We start from the raw sequence: 17351 nt of genomic DNA on the forward strand, positions 1-17351 counted from the left end.
TTTCTTTGTTGTTTACTTGTTTTATTCTTGTTTGTTTTTTTTTCTATTTGTCTGTTTGTTTTTTAAAGAGAGACAGAGAAAGAAAGCATGCGGTTGGAAGGGCAGTGAGGACATGGGAAGAGAGAGGGAGGGAAAACCAAAATCAGAACATTTTCTATTGATGTGGTAGTGCACGCCTTAAATTCCAGCACTCAGGAGGCAGAGACAAGTGAATCTCTGTGAGTTGGAGGCCAGCCTGCTCTACAGAGTGAGTTACAGGATAGCCAGGGCTTTATAGAGAGACCATGTCTCAAAAAAACAAAACAAAACAAAACAAAAACAAAAAACAATAAATTAATTAATTATGATAAAAAGTAATATGTAGTGTTTGAAATTTTTATTTTCTATGAAAAAAAACTCTTACATTATTCCAGTACATTAATAGCAGCATACTTTTCCTCTCCCTTCTCCCCCCTTTCCCTCCTTCTTCCCTCTTCCCTCTGTCTAAGCACAGGACTTTTGTTGGTGTTCCTTTATCAGTCACTCATATTCCGTGTTTTCTTTGTATTAGGTACTGGCAAACTTAAAAGAATAAGGATAAAGTGTTAGGCTGAAGTACCTTTGAGGTGTTTTGGGGTTTTGAGGCAGGAGCTCATTATGTAGCCCTGACTGGCCTAGAACTTGCTATTGTAGATCAGGCTGACCTGGGATTTGCTGTGATCTTCCTGCCTCTGTGTTCCTGTGTGAAGGCTGAGATTACAGGCATATGCCACCAAACCTGGCATATCTGACAGTTTGGAGTTCATAAAAATGACAGTGGTGCTGGGGACTGGTCAGTGGATAAAGTGCCTGTCGTGTAAGTGTGAGGACCTAGGTTTGGATCCCAGCCACATGAAGCCAAATATTGAAGGGCAGCCTCCATGGTAAAGTGAGAAACAGAAGAATCCCAGGAAGCGTTTGAACCAGCTAGCCTGAAGTATGGTCATAGCTGCAACAGAAGAGACTGTTTCAAACAGGTGAAGATGAAGATCAATGCCTAAGGTTGTCCTCTGCCCAGCACCACACGCTAGCTGTGGTACATACATGCTTGCTCTTCTATTCTCCCCTCTCTCTCTGTCTCTCTCTCTCTCAAACACACACACAGATATTTTATTACATGGTTTTTATTCCACATCTATTTTTTTTTTTTTGCAGTAAACAGCACATAACATTTTTCATCTTAGCCATTTAAAGACATATTTTAGTCATATTAAATATATTCTCATTGTGAAACAGGTCTTCAGACCTTCGTCTTGTAAGAATGAAATGATACACTTATTAAAAAGAATGGAATGGTATACTCACTGAAGAATAAAAATGAAATATTAAACTCATTGAAGAGTTAAGAATGGAGTGGTATTTATACTCATGAAAAGGTAAAACTGAAGTGATGTTCTCACTGAAAAGTGAGAACAAGATGATATTTCTGGGGCTGGAGAGATGGCACACAAGTTGAGAGCACTGGCTGCTCCAGGCCCAGGTTCAGCTCTCAGCTCTGTGACTCCAGTCCCAGGGGATCCAGTGCCCTCTTCTGACCTCTGCTGGCACTGCACATCGATGCACAGACATACATTCAGGCAAACACTCACACACATAAAAATTAAATCTCAAAAAAAAAAAAAAAAAATTAAAGCATGATATTCCCACTGAAAAGTGAAAATGAAGTGATATACTCATTTGAAAAGCAACTTCTCATCCCCACAACTGTCCATCTCCAGAATTTTTTTTACCTTTACAATCCGTAACTAATTCCCCCATTAAATAAATAATAATGCCACATTCTTCATTCTGCTCAGTGATTTAACTAATCCTGGTAACTCATGGAAATGCAGTTCTATAGTGTTAGCCCTTTGTGTGCCTGGCTTATTTCACTTAGCAAGCTGCTGCTCCTGCGCATCTGTAACAAGGGGAAGGGGCTGCTGAGCACTTTCAGGTATTTTAGGGAGTTCTTCGTGTAGGATTTGGAACAAAGTGCTGCTCTGCTAAGCTGTGTAGGTGTTAGTGTGATGGACCTCTGTGTCTAATTTGGCTCCTCTTTTGCATCACCAGGGCTCATGCAGAGTCTCCAACGTGTGTCAACAACAAAAAGACTGACACTGGTGATAAAAGCAAGGCTAAAGACCAAGAGGAAGTCTGCAGCCATGAGGGAAGGGCTGCGGACACTGGGACCGAGCCTTGTCCAGAAGAGAAGAAGAAGCGTTCTGGATTCAGAGACAGAAAAGTATGGAGCAGAGTTTTGCTAGTAAATCAAAACTGTGTCCTAAGGAGAGTTGTGCTGTCCCATCTCCTCGTCTGTGTTTCAAATGGGTCACAAGTCACTCCTGAGTTGTTCTCCTCTCTACTATTGTTGTGAGCCAAGGGTACACTGGGAGTGTGAAGTGTGATGTGACAGAGTCACAACACACATCACACACATGTACACACACGTACATGCATTTACACACATACTCGTCTACTCACCCCAGATAGTGAGCCCATGATAGACCAAAGTACAGATACCACCAGAGGATAACTAACTTGATGAACTAGTGTTTTATTGGGGTTATTTACAGGACTATGAATGAGGGGTTCCTTACAGAAGCAGAAATGACTCAAAGACAGCTGCATCACCCAAGCCCACCCCAGCATAGGAAACAGCTCACAAAGCTAGAGCCCAGAGCATGCTGCACAGGCTACAGAGTATCCTTTCCAGGTGGCTCAGATAGTCTAAACTTCTTAGGGTAACTCAGCTACTTGGCTGGTCTGAGAGTGGCTCTCAGCAGTTTCTACTATTTACTCTTGGAAGCAAGAGGCCTAGTGAATTGGTGTGTTTCCTAGAGTTGGTTTGAGTTGCTTACTTTCTGTCTTTAGGAGCTTCCCTGGAGGATAGACTGTGTTTGACCTCAGCTACTTTCGAGGTGAAGTGAAAGTGAGCAGACATCGTCTAGGGTTCATCTTCAGGATGAACACACTCTGTTCTTTCAGGTCAAGCTGATACTTGCTTTCGTGTCTTCCTAAAGTGTAACATTATCATAGATACTGAGCTTGTGATGTTTCTGGTTTGCTGTGTCAAACTGTAAAGGGAGACTATGTGTGGGGGAACATACAGTTACTAGAAAGCCAAATAGTTGTGGACGGCGTAAACTGCCCACATCCCCGTGTACTGCAGCTCAGGGTAACCTGTGCCCACAGCCCCATGTACTGCAGCTCAGGGTAACCTGTGCCCGCAGCCCCGTGTACTGCAGCTCAGGGTAACCTGTGCCCACATCCCCATGTACTGCAGCTCAGGGTAACCTGTGCCCACAGCCCCATGTACTGCAGCTCAGGGTAACCTGTGCCCACAGCCCCGTGTACTGCAGCTCAGGGTAACCTGTGCCCGCAGCCCCGTGTACTGCAGCTCAGGGTAACCTGTGCCCACAGCCCTGGGTACTGCAGCTTTACCTCAGAGAAGTTTCTTTTCTGATCTGATGATGCCTGTGATGTCAAACTTCAGAGTTTGACAAACACTCAAAGAGGTTATTTCTTAGACAGCTTGCTTGTTGGGAATAAAATTTTCAGTTGCTTCCAGCTTCAGAAATATAAAAGCTACAGCAGGGCAACTTATTTGCCATGTGCTCTATTTTGTGTCTCTGAAAGAATCACTCCTTCAATAAGTACATACCTTTTTAGATGAACTTACACACAGTTTGTCTAAATCCATTTGTGACTGAGGTGAATTTGAACAAAAGTTTGTCACAACTCAAAATTCCTAGCATGCTGTCAGCTTCATTTACACACTTACATGTTAGAAATAGAATGGGATGACTCAGATCAACATTAGTTAACCCACTTCCATTTATAGCCAGTTGTCTCCTTAGCAGATGACAGTGTCTCCTGCTTCACAGGGACACTAAAGCTACCAGTGTGATTTATTTGTAATTCCTGAAACTGTAAAACCTAATTGGGTGAGGAAGAGCCTTCTCCCCCCTCCCTCTGTTGAAGGGTAACTGTTGTTCATTGCCATTCCCCAAGAATTATTTTATCACTCATGTCCGATTTTTTTTTTTAGCTACTATTCATTTAAGTAACATATAAACATGGTAAGATTTTTTTCTGCCTATAGTTTAATGATCATAATCACAGTTTATTAATATCAAAATTTGTTTTAGTATTTTGGTTTTTAAAGACAGGAAATATATAACAGTTTATAAAAGCAAAAATTACAGTATGTATACAAATCCATCTAATAAGACAAATGAGATCTTTTAAGTAAAGCCAGAATACTTCTTAAAAGACTAAGTCTGTGAAGATGGTCGGTGGGAAAGACCCTTGCTGCCAAACCTTGTGACCTGGGTAGATCTCTGGAACCCAGACCACAGTGGTGAGAGGATAACCAGCTCCCACTAGTCCTCCTCAGCCCCCCACGTGTACACAGTGTTATGCTCATCTCCACATAGACACACAGACACGCAAAAATATTGTGTGATAAACTATTTTTTTATTGTAAGCCTATTAAAAACCATCTCAGGCTGGGTACTAATGGCCCAGTACTCAAGAGGCAGAGGCAGGCTGATCTCTATATGAGTTCGAGGCCAACCTGGTCCATAAGAGCTAGTTCCAAGACAGCTAGGTCTACACAGAGAAACCTTGACTTGGGGTGGGGCTGGAGGGGGGCAGGATCTGTACTACTCTTAGGTATTCAGGAGTTTGCATCATTTTTAAAAGAGACCATATCTTTGAAAAGCTCCTACGTGCCTCCCATGTATGAGGCAAAGCATGCTCAATTCTTAAGCAGTTGCTGTTTTACTATAACAAAGTTCTTTCTTCCTTGTCCATATCTCATGTATAGCCTTGATCCACAACTTTACTTCTGCTATTCATGTATGGGTTTTGTTTAAATTGTTTTCCTACAAAACAAAATATGTATGTAGGGTGCCACAAATGGATTAGATTCTTTGTATGTATTTTCTTTTGTTTTTCAATGATCCTCCTGCCTCCACATCCTGAATGCTATACCATACCCCAATACAAGTAGATTGTTATAATTACTTTCTTTTATATTTAAAACTATTTAGACTTTGCATTTTTCAGTCTGGCAACTTAAGCCATGACCCAGGACATTGCCTTTCCAGGAACAGTGTAGCTCACTGTTATCTGTCACTGCAATTGGTCCTGCTAGCTTTTTAGTTCCTTGTTGTTTTGTGATATTAGACCCAGTTGTTTTCAGAGTTAACCTCTGTGAAGGTGATGATGGCACACAACTTGCTGTGGACCAGATGTTCCAGCCTGGCCTTCCCCTTGAGGAAGCCTGAGGGAAACCCTATCTTATGTCACAAGGCAGGCAGAAGCTAACCAGGTCTATGGCATCTGGGTCATGTGTAGCTGAGTGGTATTTTTCCCCTAAGGCAGGAAGAGTTTTAACCCCACTCAGGACAGCAGCCTCTTAGTCAGGCCATCCCTTTACTGGTAGCCACCTTCTCAATCTAGGCAAACAGTTGATCTGCTCCCTTGCTGTGTTTCTGTCCTGTACTTGTCAGCCATTTTACACAGCTGGATAGTTATTGGGTGGTCTAAGGCCTAGGGGGTCTGTCTAATGGCAGGAGACACTTTGAGCTGCTTTGATAGGAGAGTCCCATGTGCTGCAGCTGGTGGAGTGGAGACTGGGTGGTCAGGATTTATCAATTTCTAGGTCTCTTGATCCATACCAGCAGCTGGACAAAGGCTACCCTCCTTCCCTGGCTTTCTTTCACCACTGTGGGCAGTGGGAGAGTGAGCTTGTTCACTTTATCACCTGAATCAAGTGTTTGTCATCAAATGTGTATAGTTTGATCTTGCTGTTTTAATGTTAGCTTTTCCCCCTTCATGCTGAGAATTGAACTTAGGACCAAGCATAAACTCTATAATCAAAATATTTTCCTCCCAACCTAATGATATGTGTTTTAATTCTCTTGATATACAGGGGACAGGCTCCAGGCCATTTAACGTTTAACATTTCCTATGGTTGGGTTTATTGACGCTTATCTTATGTCATTCAGTTCTCCTGTCTCTGTATTACTTGAATATTGTCAGTGGGACACTGAGGCTTGATTAGACTTGTGTTTGGTCCCTGTAGCCAAGCTAATGGTGGCAGTGTTATTTCCTGTTATCAGTAAACACGTAACGTGTTTCCTCTTCTTCTTCCTCTCTTTTTAATTATTTATTTTTATGTGTGTTTAGATATGTTTATCTTTATGTGTATGAGTGTTTGCTTTCATGTATATGTGTGCACCATGTGTGTGGAGGCCACAAGAGAGTGCCAGGTCCCCTGGAACTTAAGTTACATACAGTTGTGAGATAGCATATAGTTGATGTGATGGAACCCAGGTTCTGAAATAGCAGTAAGTGCTCTTGACCATGGAGCCATCTCTCCAGCTCCTTATTTTTCTTTTTAGGGGCTATGGTTATAAGTCCTTTCTGGCTACTGGTTAGTGTAGTTCACATAGGAAAATTAATCCCTGAATTTGAACCACTTATACTCAGCAGTTTTATGGAAGATACATTTTAACATAGTGATGCTTAAGAAAGACTGATACATGTTCTCTTGGACTCTGGTCCTGAATTCCTTCTGTAGTGATTTGGAGAAAGCACAGAGTCACTAAAAGGAAGCAGAAATTGATATGGAACAATCTTCAGGATAGGATTTAAGTTAGAAAAGGCAGGTACATTCCAATTGCTACCAACATGTACATACCAAATGCTACCAGTGTGTACATATCAAATGCTACTAATGTGAGGATTTTAAATCTGTTACTTTTTTGAACCTATTGTTTCAGAATAAAACTTTGTAACTATAAGAACCATTGATTTCTATTGACACTACAGCAGCTGAGTGAGGTCATGGACCTTTGTCCTAGCACTCAGGAGACAGAGGCAGGCAGATCTATGAATGTCACATACTGTGACACTGCCTCAGAGAAAAAACAAAACTATTGTAGCGGGATGTATATACTCAGATTGTGGTCAGATTAATAGTGTTCTCTAACACAATTTAATAAATATTACAACAGTCCAGAAACCTGATTCCCAGGCTTGAAACTCCTGATATTATTTTTTTATGATCTTACCTTTCTGCCTTGAATATTGTTGATTTAACCTTTTAGTTCACAAAACCCTCTTGCCCTAAACATTCCGAACCCCTCTCTCTCTGCTCTCTTCTTCTCTCCCTTCTCCTATTCTTGTCTTTAGAGAGGGTGCAAGAAATACAAATGGGCCATAGAAATGTTATTTCTTCAGTAAACACTATTGCCAGCAAATAGGCATAGTCTAAGGTGTAATGCCTTTGGTCTAAGACCTGTAGCCAAGCCTCAAGGCTGTGCAGAGATTAAATAGTTCTTTCTGTGTTTGTCATGTGCTCAGTTTTTTAGCCTTCTGTGAAATCTCAGACTTGAGATTTTTTTTCTTTTAATTTATACCTATATGTGAGTGTTGGCATGAAATATGTGTCCATGCACCATATTCATGCACTAACTTCAGAGGCCAGAAGAAGGCATCAGATCCCCTGGAACTGGAGTTACAGGGAGTGGAAGCCACCTTATAGGTACTGGGAATTGAACCCCGGTCCTCTGGAAGAATGCCCAGTGCTTTTAACCTCAGAGCCATCTCTCCAACTCCCTAAAATCTCAGCTTTTAATGCAAGTTCTCATTGAATTCCTGTTGTGTGGAGTTACAAATTGGCAGTTCGTCCTCAGTTGCTGAAACCACATTTGATAATAGAACTAAGACCACTGCTAAACAGCTGCTGCCAGTGACCACCAAGTGTCTATTCAGGGTAACAGATACAATAATTGCTGTGTTAATTGGAAACATTTAACATATGGATCATTTTGGAAGTATTATCTGCTTTATAGACATGGAACTAATGAGTTTTTAGGTTTTATTGCATTGACACATTTTTTTTATAAGATATTATTTAGGACTGGGGATGCAGCATTCACACAGTTATGGTTTGATCCCTAGAGATTTACAAAGTACTAGGTGTGGTACTATACCCTGTTAATGCCTGCATTTGGGAGTCAGAGGCAAAAGGATCCAAATTTCCAGGGCTTCCTTATCTACAAAGCAAGTTTGAGCCCAGCTGACAGACTTGGGATCCTATCTTAAAGTAACAACAACAATAATAATAATAATAATCGTAATAATGTAAAATACATTTCAAGTATTAGAGACATTTTCACTAAAATGTGTAATTGGTATAGTATTTGTATGTTTTGTACTCAGAACAGAGACTCACATGTCAGACATTTGAGCTGTCATAGTAATATGACAGACTTTTAATTAAGTGTAGCCATGCTTGATTGTTGCTATTACTCAAACATTTGTGTGCTGCCCTCCGTTTCTTTCTAGATAGGCTGCCTGTGAAGGTTTTCTGGGAATATACCTAATAATTAGTTTAAAGTGCTTCAGACCTGTTAATAACTGAACTTCCATAATGCACAGCTTTATTTTTCCATGTTATTGTTTTATGTATTTTGTCTTACAAGGTCTGCTAACCATCCAAACCTGTGAAATTTCAAGTCTATTTTCAGGAAAATCCACAGAAAGTGAATCCCTTCTTAAAAGTTATTATTTAAGAGCCTGTAGAGTACTGTATGCAGCAATTCTGTTTGAGGCCTTTTGAATTCTTTTTTTTTTTAATTTATTTTATATAACAAAGTCCAATTAAATGAAAACAAACATTTATACACAATATTTGGGAAGCCTTTTGAATTCTTCAGTGGTGTTTTTAAATTTTGCTAGCTTTCAGTAACTAGAAAGTTTTTTGGTTTTTGTTGTTTTTGTTGTTTTGATTTGTTTTGTTTTTTTCAAAAAAAAAAAAGAGCTCTAAACAAAATTCTATGACCCTTGCTTCAATTATTCAATTAAGGTATGAATGATATCTTGCAAGAAAGAAATTTAAAATCTTGAAATTGAGCTTATTTATTTTATATATATTTTAAAAATCCAACTACAGGGAGATGATCAGCTTCTCCCAAAAATAAGTTGAGCAAAAATGAGAATTGGTGAACTTGAGCATAGCTTAACATAGTAACATTCTCTCGCTTTCTTGTTTCAGGTGATGGAATATGAGAATAGGATCCGAGCCTACTCCACACCAGACAAAATCTTCCGATATTTTGCCACCTTGAAAGTAATCAGCGAACCTGGAGAAACGGAAGTGTTTATGACCCCACAGGACTTCGTGCGATCTATAACACCAAATGAAAAGCAACCCGAACGTAAGATGCTAGCGTGAGGGACAGGCATGGGGAGCTTGTTTATTAAGGCTGCTTTGTGTCCTTCTCTGGACTTCCTGAAATGTATGGGTCCAAGCAATAAATAAAATCACCATTTAACTGTTAAATGCTTGGAGTCATGCTCAGCTTCTACAGTCCAGTATGGAAGCCTTGTTTAGCAGAACTAGCTGAGATAAGTATGTGGAAGAAGCAGCATCAAGATAAACAGTTAAGGATGCCTTTAGGAAAAACTGTGAGAAAATGATTGAGTAGGTTCTTCCCAGTGTCAGTGTTTTGATTTACTTGGCAGTATTCCACACTTACTGGGTCCAACATTTAAGGAAATATAACAGGAACTGCATGAGGATATGACAAAGTATGTAATTTTCATACAAATACTTTGAGAAAGTCACTGAAAACTGATGACTGTAGTCTTTAACAGCAGCTGAGCCCTAGGGAAGAGAGAGTCTGATCTCTTTTCCTCTGTATAGTAAAAATACCCAAGTTTGACAAGAAATTGTGTTATATAGCCATCCTAACAAACCAGAGAGTCTAATCCATTAACAGGATCAAAAGACCTGGATAGTAATCACCCTGCTTTGCCCAGTAGGACACCTGAGGTAGACAGTGCATGGACAATGACTGTTCCCAAAAGAACAGTTAAGATATTTCCATATAGCTGAAGCTGTGGTCGCTTGTTAGTAGTAGACTTCTCCTACACAGAGTTGAAAGATGGTCCTATGTTGACGTGAAAGGACATGACACAGCAACTCAATACCACACAAAGCATTAAACAGCAAGCAAATGTATAAATCAATATAGGCTAAACACCCTGAATCTATGATCTGTAATCCAAAATACTCCAAAATCTGAATTGTTTGAAATGTCAGTGTGACATTATCACTGGATAATTCCCAACATGACTCCCTTGTGAATTGCAGTCAAAACAACAGTGCACAAAAAAAAAAAAAAAATCATCTAAAATTATCAGTGTGCTATGTGTATAGGATGCATATATAACATAAATATATGTGATACTCAAGTCGTACCTCCTTCTCCACTCTACTGAACTCTCCTGAATGGCTGCTTCTGCTACATCAACTCTGGCATCTTGGGTAGGCTAAGAAGAGAGCCCTGGCTATCTAGAGTGGAAAGGATGAGTAATATGCCTTCATTTGGATTTTCTTTTCCCTGTTTCACCTCCATTCTTCCACATTGATCCCATACCTTTTAGGAAGCCTGAAGAATGCAGGTCACTTGTATTGCAGAATTTCTCCCCTCAGCATTTTACTGCTTATATCCCTATGATATTTAATGTGTATCTTGGTCCTCTGTGTTTCATCTACGTAGAAAATACACAGAAAGTTCTAGAAAAGGACACTACCATAATAACTGTGAATGTTGAAATCAGGATATATTTTATTCTTCCTCAAATGTTCCTAATGGGCTTCTTATATATTCATTCAAGAAGAAGTATTGAGTTGCTTTCAAAGAGTTTTATAATAAGATATACCAAACTTTGTATTAATTGCATTGAACTTTCAATGTAGATCCTTTTAAAATATATATTTAATGGGGATATATATGTATATATACGTGTGTGTGTGTGTGTGTGTGTGTGTGTGTGTGTATCAAAGGATAACTTCAGAGAGTTAGTTCTCTCCTTCCACCATATGGGTCTTGGGTATCAAATGCATGTGGCCAGGCTTAGTGACCAGCACCTTTAATCACTGAACCATTCAACCCAAGATTTAGAGCCTCATGAATTTGCTTCAGCAACTTGTTCTGTGACGTGAGAGGGAAGAAAGCAGAGCAGGGTATACCTAGAAGAAAAGCTTAGAAAGATTTTCCTGTTGTTTTGTTTTTAATGATAGCATATCATTTATGCCTGCAAGACAATAACTGTCCAGCTAACAATCTCCTTTCTATTAGCAACATGAAAGACTAGGCTTTGCTCCAGTATGACAATGAAAATGAACCAATATTTTTAAGGTAGGCCACTGAAGACAGTTTCCTTGCAAAAGGAACATTATCTTTATTTCTTTGGAAACAATTCTATTTTCTGGTTGTCTTCATTTATCCTGGCATTTAACTTTGCTGCACTTTGCCGTTTAAGTACTTGTTCTTATGGTGGGAGTTGAATTCAAGGCTTTCTGCATGTGTGTAAGCACTCTACCACTGTGCTTAATCCCCAGGCCCTGCCCCGCCTGCTTTTTCTTAATTACTAAAAGATCTACATACACTGAATAGTTACTGAAAGTGCAGTATCCAAGCACCCTTCTCATTTTCATGAGAAGCTAGAATAATGAATAAGTGCTTTTCTTTTGTGAGTCATGAGAAATATTTCTGATATATCAAAATAAGATCTTATAGGAAACTGGATTCATTTTCATCTGCTCATTAGCAAGAATGTTGATACAGCAAAATAAAGTATGCTCTTCCTATACATGAGGTGGAATGAAGAAGAATAAGGTGGTAGATTTCTGGAGTTTAAATTTCTGTCTTCAGTTGGTTGGTCTCTTTCAACTTTTTTTGTCATGACTTCACACGTACTATATATCTATCCCAGGAACCCAGCAGATCTAAATCTGTTGAGTTTTAGTTTTAGAACTTTTAAAATAATCACGAAGCACACAATACATAAAGCCCTCAAATTAGACAATTTTGAAATGAGCTCATGAATTTCAGGGTAAAAAGGTAAATATAATACTTCTGTACTAAATATCAAAAATGTGTATACAGAAAGTAGCCATAGTTAAATGTGAAGAACTTGAAAAGGAAAAAAATCCTATGCTTCTTGAACACATCTCAGCCTCCTCTATGAAATTAGTGTGTCACTGCCGTCCCTGGCTATAATTACATTGACTCAGGTGACTACTTCAGGCTGTGGGTGTGGAATGGCAAATATTGCAGTAAAAACTATTTCTTTCTCTCCAGGTGTGGTAGGAGGCAGAGGCAGGCAGATATCTGTGAGTTCAAGGACAGTCTGGTCTACAAAATGAGTTCCAGGATAGCTAGAGCCACACAGAGAAACCCTGTCTTGAAAAACCAAAAACTAAAACCAAACAGATAGCAGTTTGATGATGTAGGTAACTAGAAGCATGGGGTGAAGTTAACAGTTCCATGAAAACAAAGGACTTTTGGGCCAAGCACAGCATACCCTGTGGTCTCTGTTTCCTTTGCATTGTATCAGCCTGGTTCACTTTTCATCCTGGGATGATTTCCTCTACATGGGAGAATAAAAGTGTGAATGAAGAAGCAGGTCTCAGTGTATGACTCGGGTGTCGTGGAGTCCATATTCCTCTAAGATGACCCTTCACCGTTTTAAGGATAATCTTGCCTATAAAAAACACTTCTAGTGACATAATTTTATATTTGATCAGGTATTGAAAATATATTTTGAAGTACTGTTTTTCTCCATCTATCTACTGTGTTTGGCATTTATTTATTTCCTTACAGGGTTTCACTATGTCTGCTTTTATTTTTAATCCCCTGCAGTACTGTTTCCTATAGATTAACTGCAGCCAACTCCCTGATTCTTTGTGGCCCATTAACAGAGAACGATGTATAAGTTTTTTTAAAGGGAAGGAGGAACACAAGACTATTTTACAACATTTAAGAATTTTATACAGTTCAGATTTCAGTGTTCATAAGAAGTTTTATGGGCATAACACACTAATTTCTGTGTGGCGGTTTGGGAGCTTTAAGAGCAGAGTGGACTAGTTGTAACAGACCATAAGCATTTGGCCTATAAACTTGAAGTATTTGTCTTATGTTCTTTCAAAACAGAAAATGTGCTAGCCTGTGTGGGAGTTAAACATGGGCTTCCTGAATGTGTGTGTTTTCACAAAATTAATACCATGTTCAGAAATCTAAGCATTTCCAAAACAGTGCTAACTTTCAGAAACACTTTGAGCTATGATACGATGTTGTATAAGGAGTAGCCAACATTTTTTTTTTTTTTCTGTAAGGGACAGGGTCTCACTCTCTATCCTAGATTTGATTTACAGCAAAGTTTATTTTGTTTTAAAGTACAAATAGTAAATATTTAAGACTTAGCAGGCCAAAAGGCAAGGTAGCTAAGTATTACTCTTAACTCTGGGGCTCTAAGGAAAAAGAAAAACAGTGAGTTGGTGGATGTGGCCTGAAGGCCGTCACTTGCCAAACTGTCCCTTCTGTGAACTTGTTAGGACCAAATGATGTAATATGACTTGCAATAAGAATTACTAGCACTGTGATTAGATTCCCCTGCTGATATGAAGGACCCCAAAGCCTTTGGTGAACATGATTTAAGGAGAAAAGTGGTATAAGTTGAAGTTAGTTTGGAAGGTCTGTTATGGTTATAGACATAACTGATAAGTCATAATTACTCAATAAAAGTATTGAGTTTAAAAGTTGACACCAGTGGACATGCCAAACCAGATGGGAAAAAGCCCACATGGCCTCCACCCTACATAAAGAACTATGGGCAAGTGAGGAATGCTGGGGGTAGGAGAGGAGGTCTTCCCTGTACAAAACGTCAGCCCTGAAAACACACATACAAGTAATGTTACATGGACTGACCAGATTATATTTAGGAATATATATGTATATACACCATATATTATTTGCATGTGATAACAATGAAAAGAAAATCAGCCATGAATTTGAAGGAGAATGGGGAAGGATGTATTGAGAGGGTTTGGAGGGAGGAAAGGAAGGGGGAAAATGTGGTAATTAAAGTATAATCTCAAATCAAATTTTTTTATATTTCAAAGTATTGTTTAGATATCTGATAGCTTTGTGACCTAGATTTATTCAGCATCATTACTTTTTCATTTGTGTGTGTTTATGTGTGTATGTGCACATACATATGTGAGCATATTTGTGTGCACATATATATGTATGCATATAGAGACTAAAAGTCAGCTTTGATTTTTAGAGCCTTACATTAACCTGAAACTTGAAGACTTGGGCTGGCTGTCTCTACCTCCCAGCTGCAGGATTACAAGCCTGTGTTGTGCCACCACACCTACTTTTATCATCATATTTCTCATGAACTTTATATACCAGTTCATATGTATTAGACCTACACCCAAAGCTAAATATGCATGAGATATGTTGAAATCTGAAACTCTGATTATAAAAAAGATTAACACTTAGTAAAGGCCAAGTAGTTCATGATTAAAGAATGTAAAGGCTCATAGAAGATAAACTGGATTATCATTCAAATTGACTAAAGGACAGACAAACTGCAATGTTTAAGATTATGTGTTTCATGTTCCAGATGTTTTAAAAACATTTGAAACACTGCAATTTTCTATTGTACAATAAAGTTATCTTGTTGAAAAACTGACTTTGTCTCATTGTGAAAGACCTTGAGGTTTGTCACAGTTTACACATTATGAACATATTAAATGGCTACTTGTAATAATCCACTTTCATAGTCTTTGAGTAAGCTGAAGTGGGTAAACTGCTGCACTTGTATGTGAGCACACTGCCCTGTTGCTCTCAGTAGAAGTGGCGTGGTCACTGCCCAGCTGTTCTGTGTTCTTGTGAACTGGTGATCTTTGTACTATCGTGGTTTGGCGTCTAAAAGTTAGTTGTCTAAGCAGGTGACAGAAGGAAATATTTGAACTGAGGAAGATATAATGCCTTGGAAGAAGGCCTCTGGTTTCTTGTGTCCTTTTTAAGAGCACCTCAATACCTTTAGTGTATAGCTACCCCCACCCCATTCTTATATTCTTACGTTTTTCTGACTTATTTGTGAATTGTTAGAGTATTTTACTGTCTTTTAAGTGATCTTTTTGTATCTTGACTATATTCCTTTGAATGTATTTAGTGAATGTCATGGGGATTATACACATTTCTCAGGATGTACTATGAGAATTTAATTTTACCACAGTAAAGCTGTCCCACTTTGTGCTGTGGTGGCATCTCTCTCCATATCAAAAACTCACTTCAGACTGTTTATGTAAAGAATTTAAGAGAAGACAGTGATGTCTTGATTGACTGATGAACTTCCTGTTGCTCTTTTACTCTCTAGTTCCTGCTTTCCCTCTGCTGTCATTTCCTGTTTCCAGAGAATTAGTGTGACTTAGAGCAAATCTCCAGCACATGAAGTTGCTCTTTTCTTTCATCTTACAATTTTGTCTTTATTCTTTTGTTTGTTGTTATTGTTGTTGTTGTTATTTATTTTTTTCAACAGATCAGACCAACCTTGAACCCAGAGATCCACCTGCCTCTGCCTCCTTAGTGCTGGGATTAATGGTGTGTGCCACCACTGCCCAGTATTGTCTTTATTCTTTTTTATTTCCTTAAGATTTATTTTTATTTTATTTGCATTGGTGTTTTGCCTGCATGTATGTTTGTGTGAGGATGTCAGATCCCCTAGAACTGAAGATACAAACAGTTGTGAGCTACCATGTGGGTGCTGGGAATTGAACCTGGGTCCTCTGGAAGAGCAACCAGTGCTCTTAACCGCTGAGCCATCTTCCAGCCCCCCATTGTCTTTATTCTTTAAGAGTATTTTCACCAAAGAAGGAATCTAGGGTTAGAGTCCTTTTCTTTCAGCATTTGACCCAGCTGCCTCAAAGGTTTTCTTTGTCATTTTTTAGTAGTTGCTTTTATCATTTTTTAAATGTAGTTTATCTGTATGTGTGTGGGCAGTTGGGGAGGGGAACTTCTGGATATCTTAACTCTATAACAAAGTTGCCAAGGCAGAATAGTAAGTCAAAAGAATTAAGGTCCATCTCTAAGAGTTATGGATGTTTTAGGGAAAGGTAGACTTACCATCAAAGGACACTAAGTGATAAATCAAAATATATGAAGATGAATGCAAGGAAGTTGATCTTACACAAATTATTCAGTATTTCCAGGTCTTAATTCCCTCATTTGTGAAACTGAAATAATAACTAATTTATAGATCAGCAGTGGTGACACATGCGTTTAATCCCAGCACTCGGGAGGCAGAGGCAGGTAGATCTCTGTGAGCTCAAGGCCAGCCTGCTCTACAGAATTTGTTCCAGGATAGCCAAGGCAATACAGAAAGATCCTGTCTCAAGAATACCAAAACAAAACAAGAGCTGTCATGTATTTCTGGTGAATTATGATCAGAGACTAATTATTTTTCCTCTCTTTTTCAGACTTGGGCCTGGACCAGTATATAATAAAACGCTTTGATGGAAAGGTGAGCAAACTAGTCCACAGATGTCCTCATTTTTACTAAGAAGGTTTTCAAGTTCCTCTAAAATTGTGTGTGACAGATGCATGAATACCTGTTAGCTGCTGACAAAAGTGTGGTTAGGTTTGTGGGCCTGTGTCTCCAGGAGAATTCTACACAGGGAACCAAGCAGGTTTCTTGCTGAGTTTATTTGGTTGTTTTTAATGTTTTTCCATATAAGGTAACTAGTGGTTTGCCTACTCCATATATTAAGGCTGAATTCAGTGTTTGCTGACTTTTGAATATTAACACAAGAGTCATCATAATGATGAATGAGCTTCCAAGTATTACATTCACATTTCATATGAACATCTAGCTGATTGAACTTTCTGCAACTTTATAGCGATAATCATAACTATAAAACCATAAAGATCTGTATAGTGCTTTTGTAACAGTTATAAAGAGTCAGGCCCATCTGCTGAGCCTGCTTAGAGTTGCTTGTATGTATGTGATTTCAGGGCTGAACACTTGGAACTGGATAACCAATTAAGGGTTCACCCTTGCGGGATGACTGACTCTTCTTCTGTAGTCTTAGCCTAGGGGTAGAAGCCTATGAGATTTCTTCATGTCTATTGGTATGGTCAATGTTCAGGTCTTGTTTAATCAGCCATCTTGTTGAGGTACTATGAGTGTAACTTCCCTGTTACTTCTGGGAGACACAACCTCACAGCAGACTTCCTGTTCTTCTGGCTCTTAACACTCCCTTAGCCCCCTCTTCTATAGTGTTCCCTGAGCTTTTTGCAGGAGTTGCATTGTAGAAGAAACCAGTGGGTCTAGGCCCTCTACAGTCCATTGTTCTCTACATCTCAGGAGCTGTTCTCTGTAACAATCTGTCTGCTGCAGAGGAAGCTACACTTGCCTGTGGGTGAAGGATAAATACGGGGGCTGATTTTATGATTCCAGGGAACTGGTTCGGAGGAGGA

At 39.1% G+C, this 17351-nt stretch overlaps 1 protein-coding gene across 1 annotated transcript in view; it reads left to right on the plus strand.

Moving 5' to 3' along the window:
• Micu1 (mitochondrial calcium uptake 1) overlaps positions 1-17351 on the plus strand; it is a 145745-nt gene that overhangs the window by 30439 nt on the left and 97955 nt on the right. Inside the window, exons 3-5 of the mRNA XM_051186738.1 lie at positions 2068-2239; positions 9068-9230; positions 16352-16395. Coding sequence (XP_051042695.1) covers positions 2068-2239; positions 9068-9230; positions 16352-16395 — 379 coding nt within the window. The remainder of the gene's footprint in view (positions 1-2067; positions 2240-9067; positions 9231-16351; positions 16396-17351) is intronic.

This window comes from Phodopus roborovskii, unplaced genomic scaffold, assembly GCF_943737965.1.
Source record: "Phodopus roborovskii unplaced genomic scaffold, PHOROB, whole genome shotgun sequence".
NCBI lineage: Eukaryota > Metazoa > Chordata > Mammalia > Rodentia > Cricetidae > Phodopus > Phodopus roborovskii.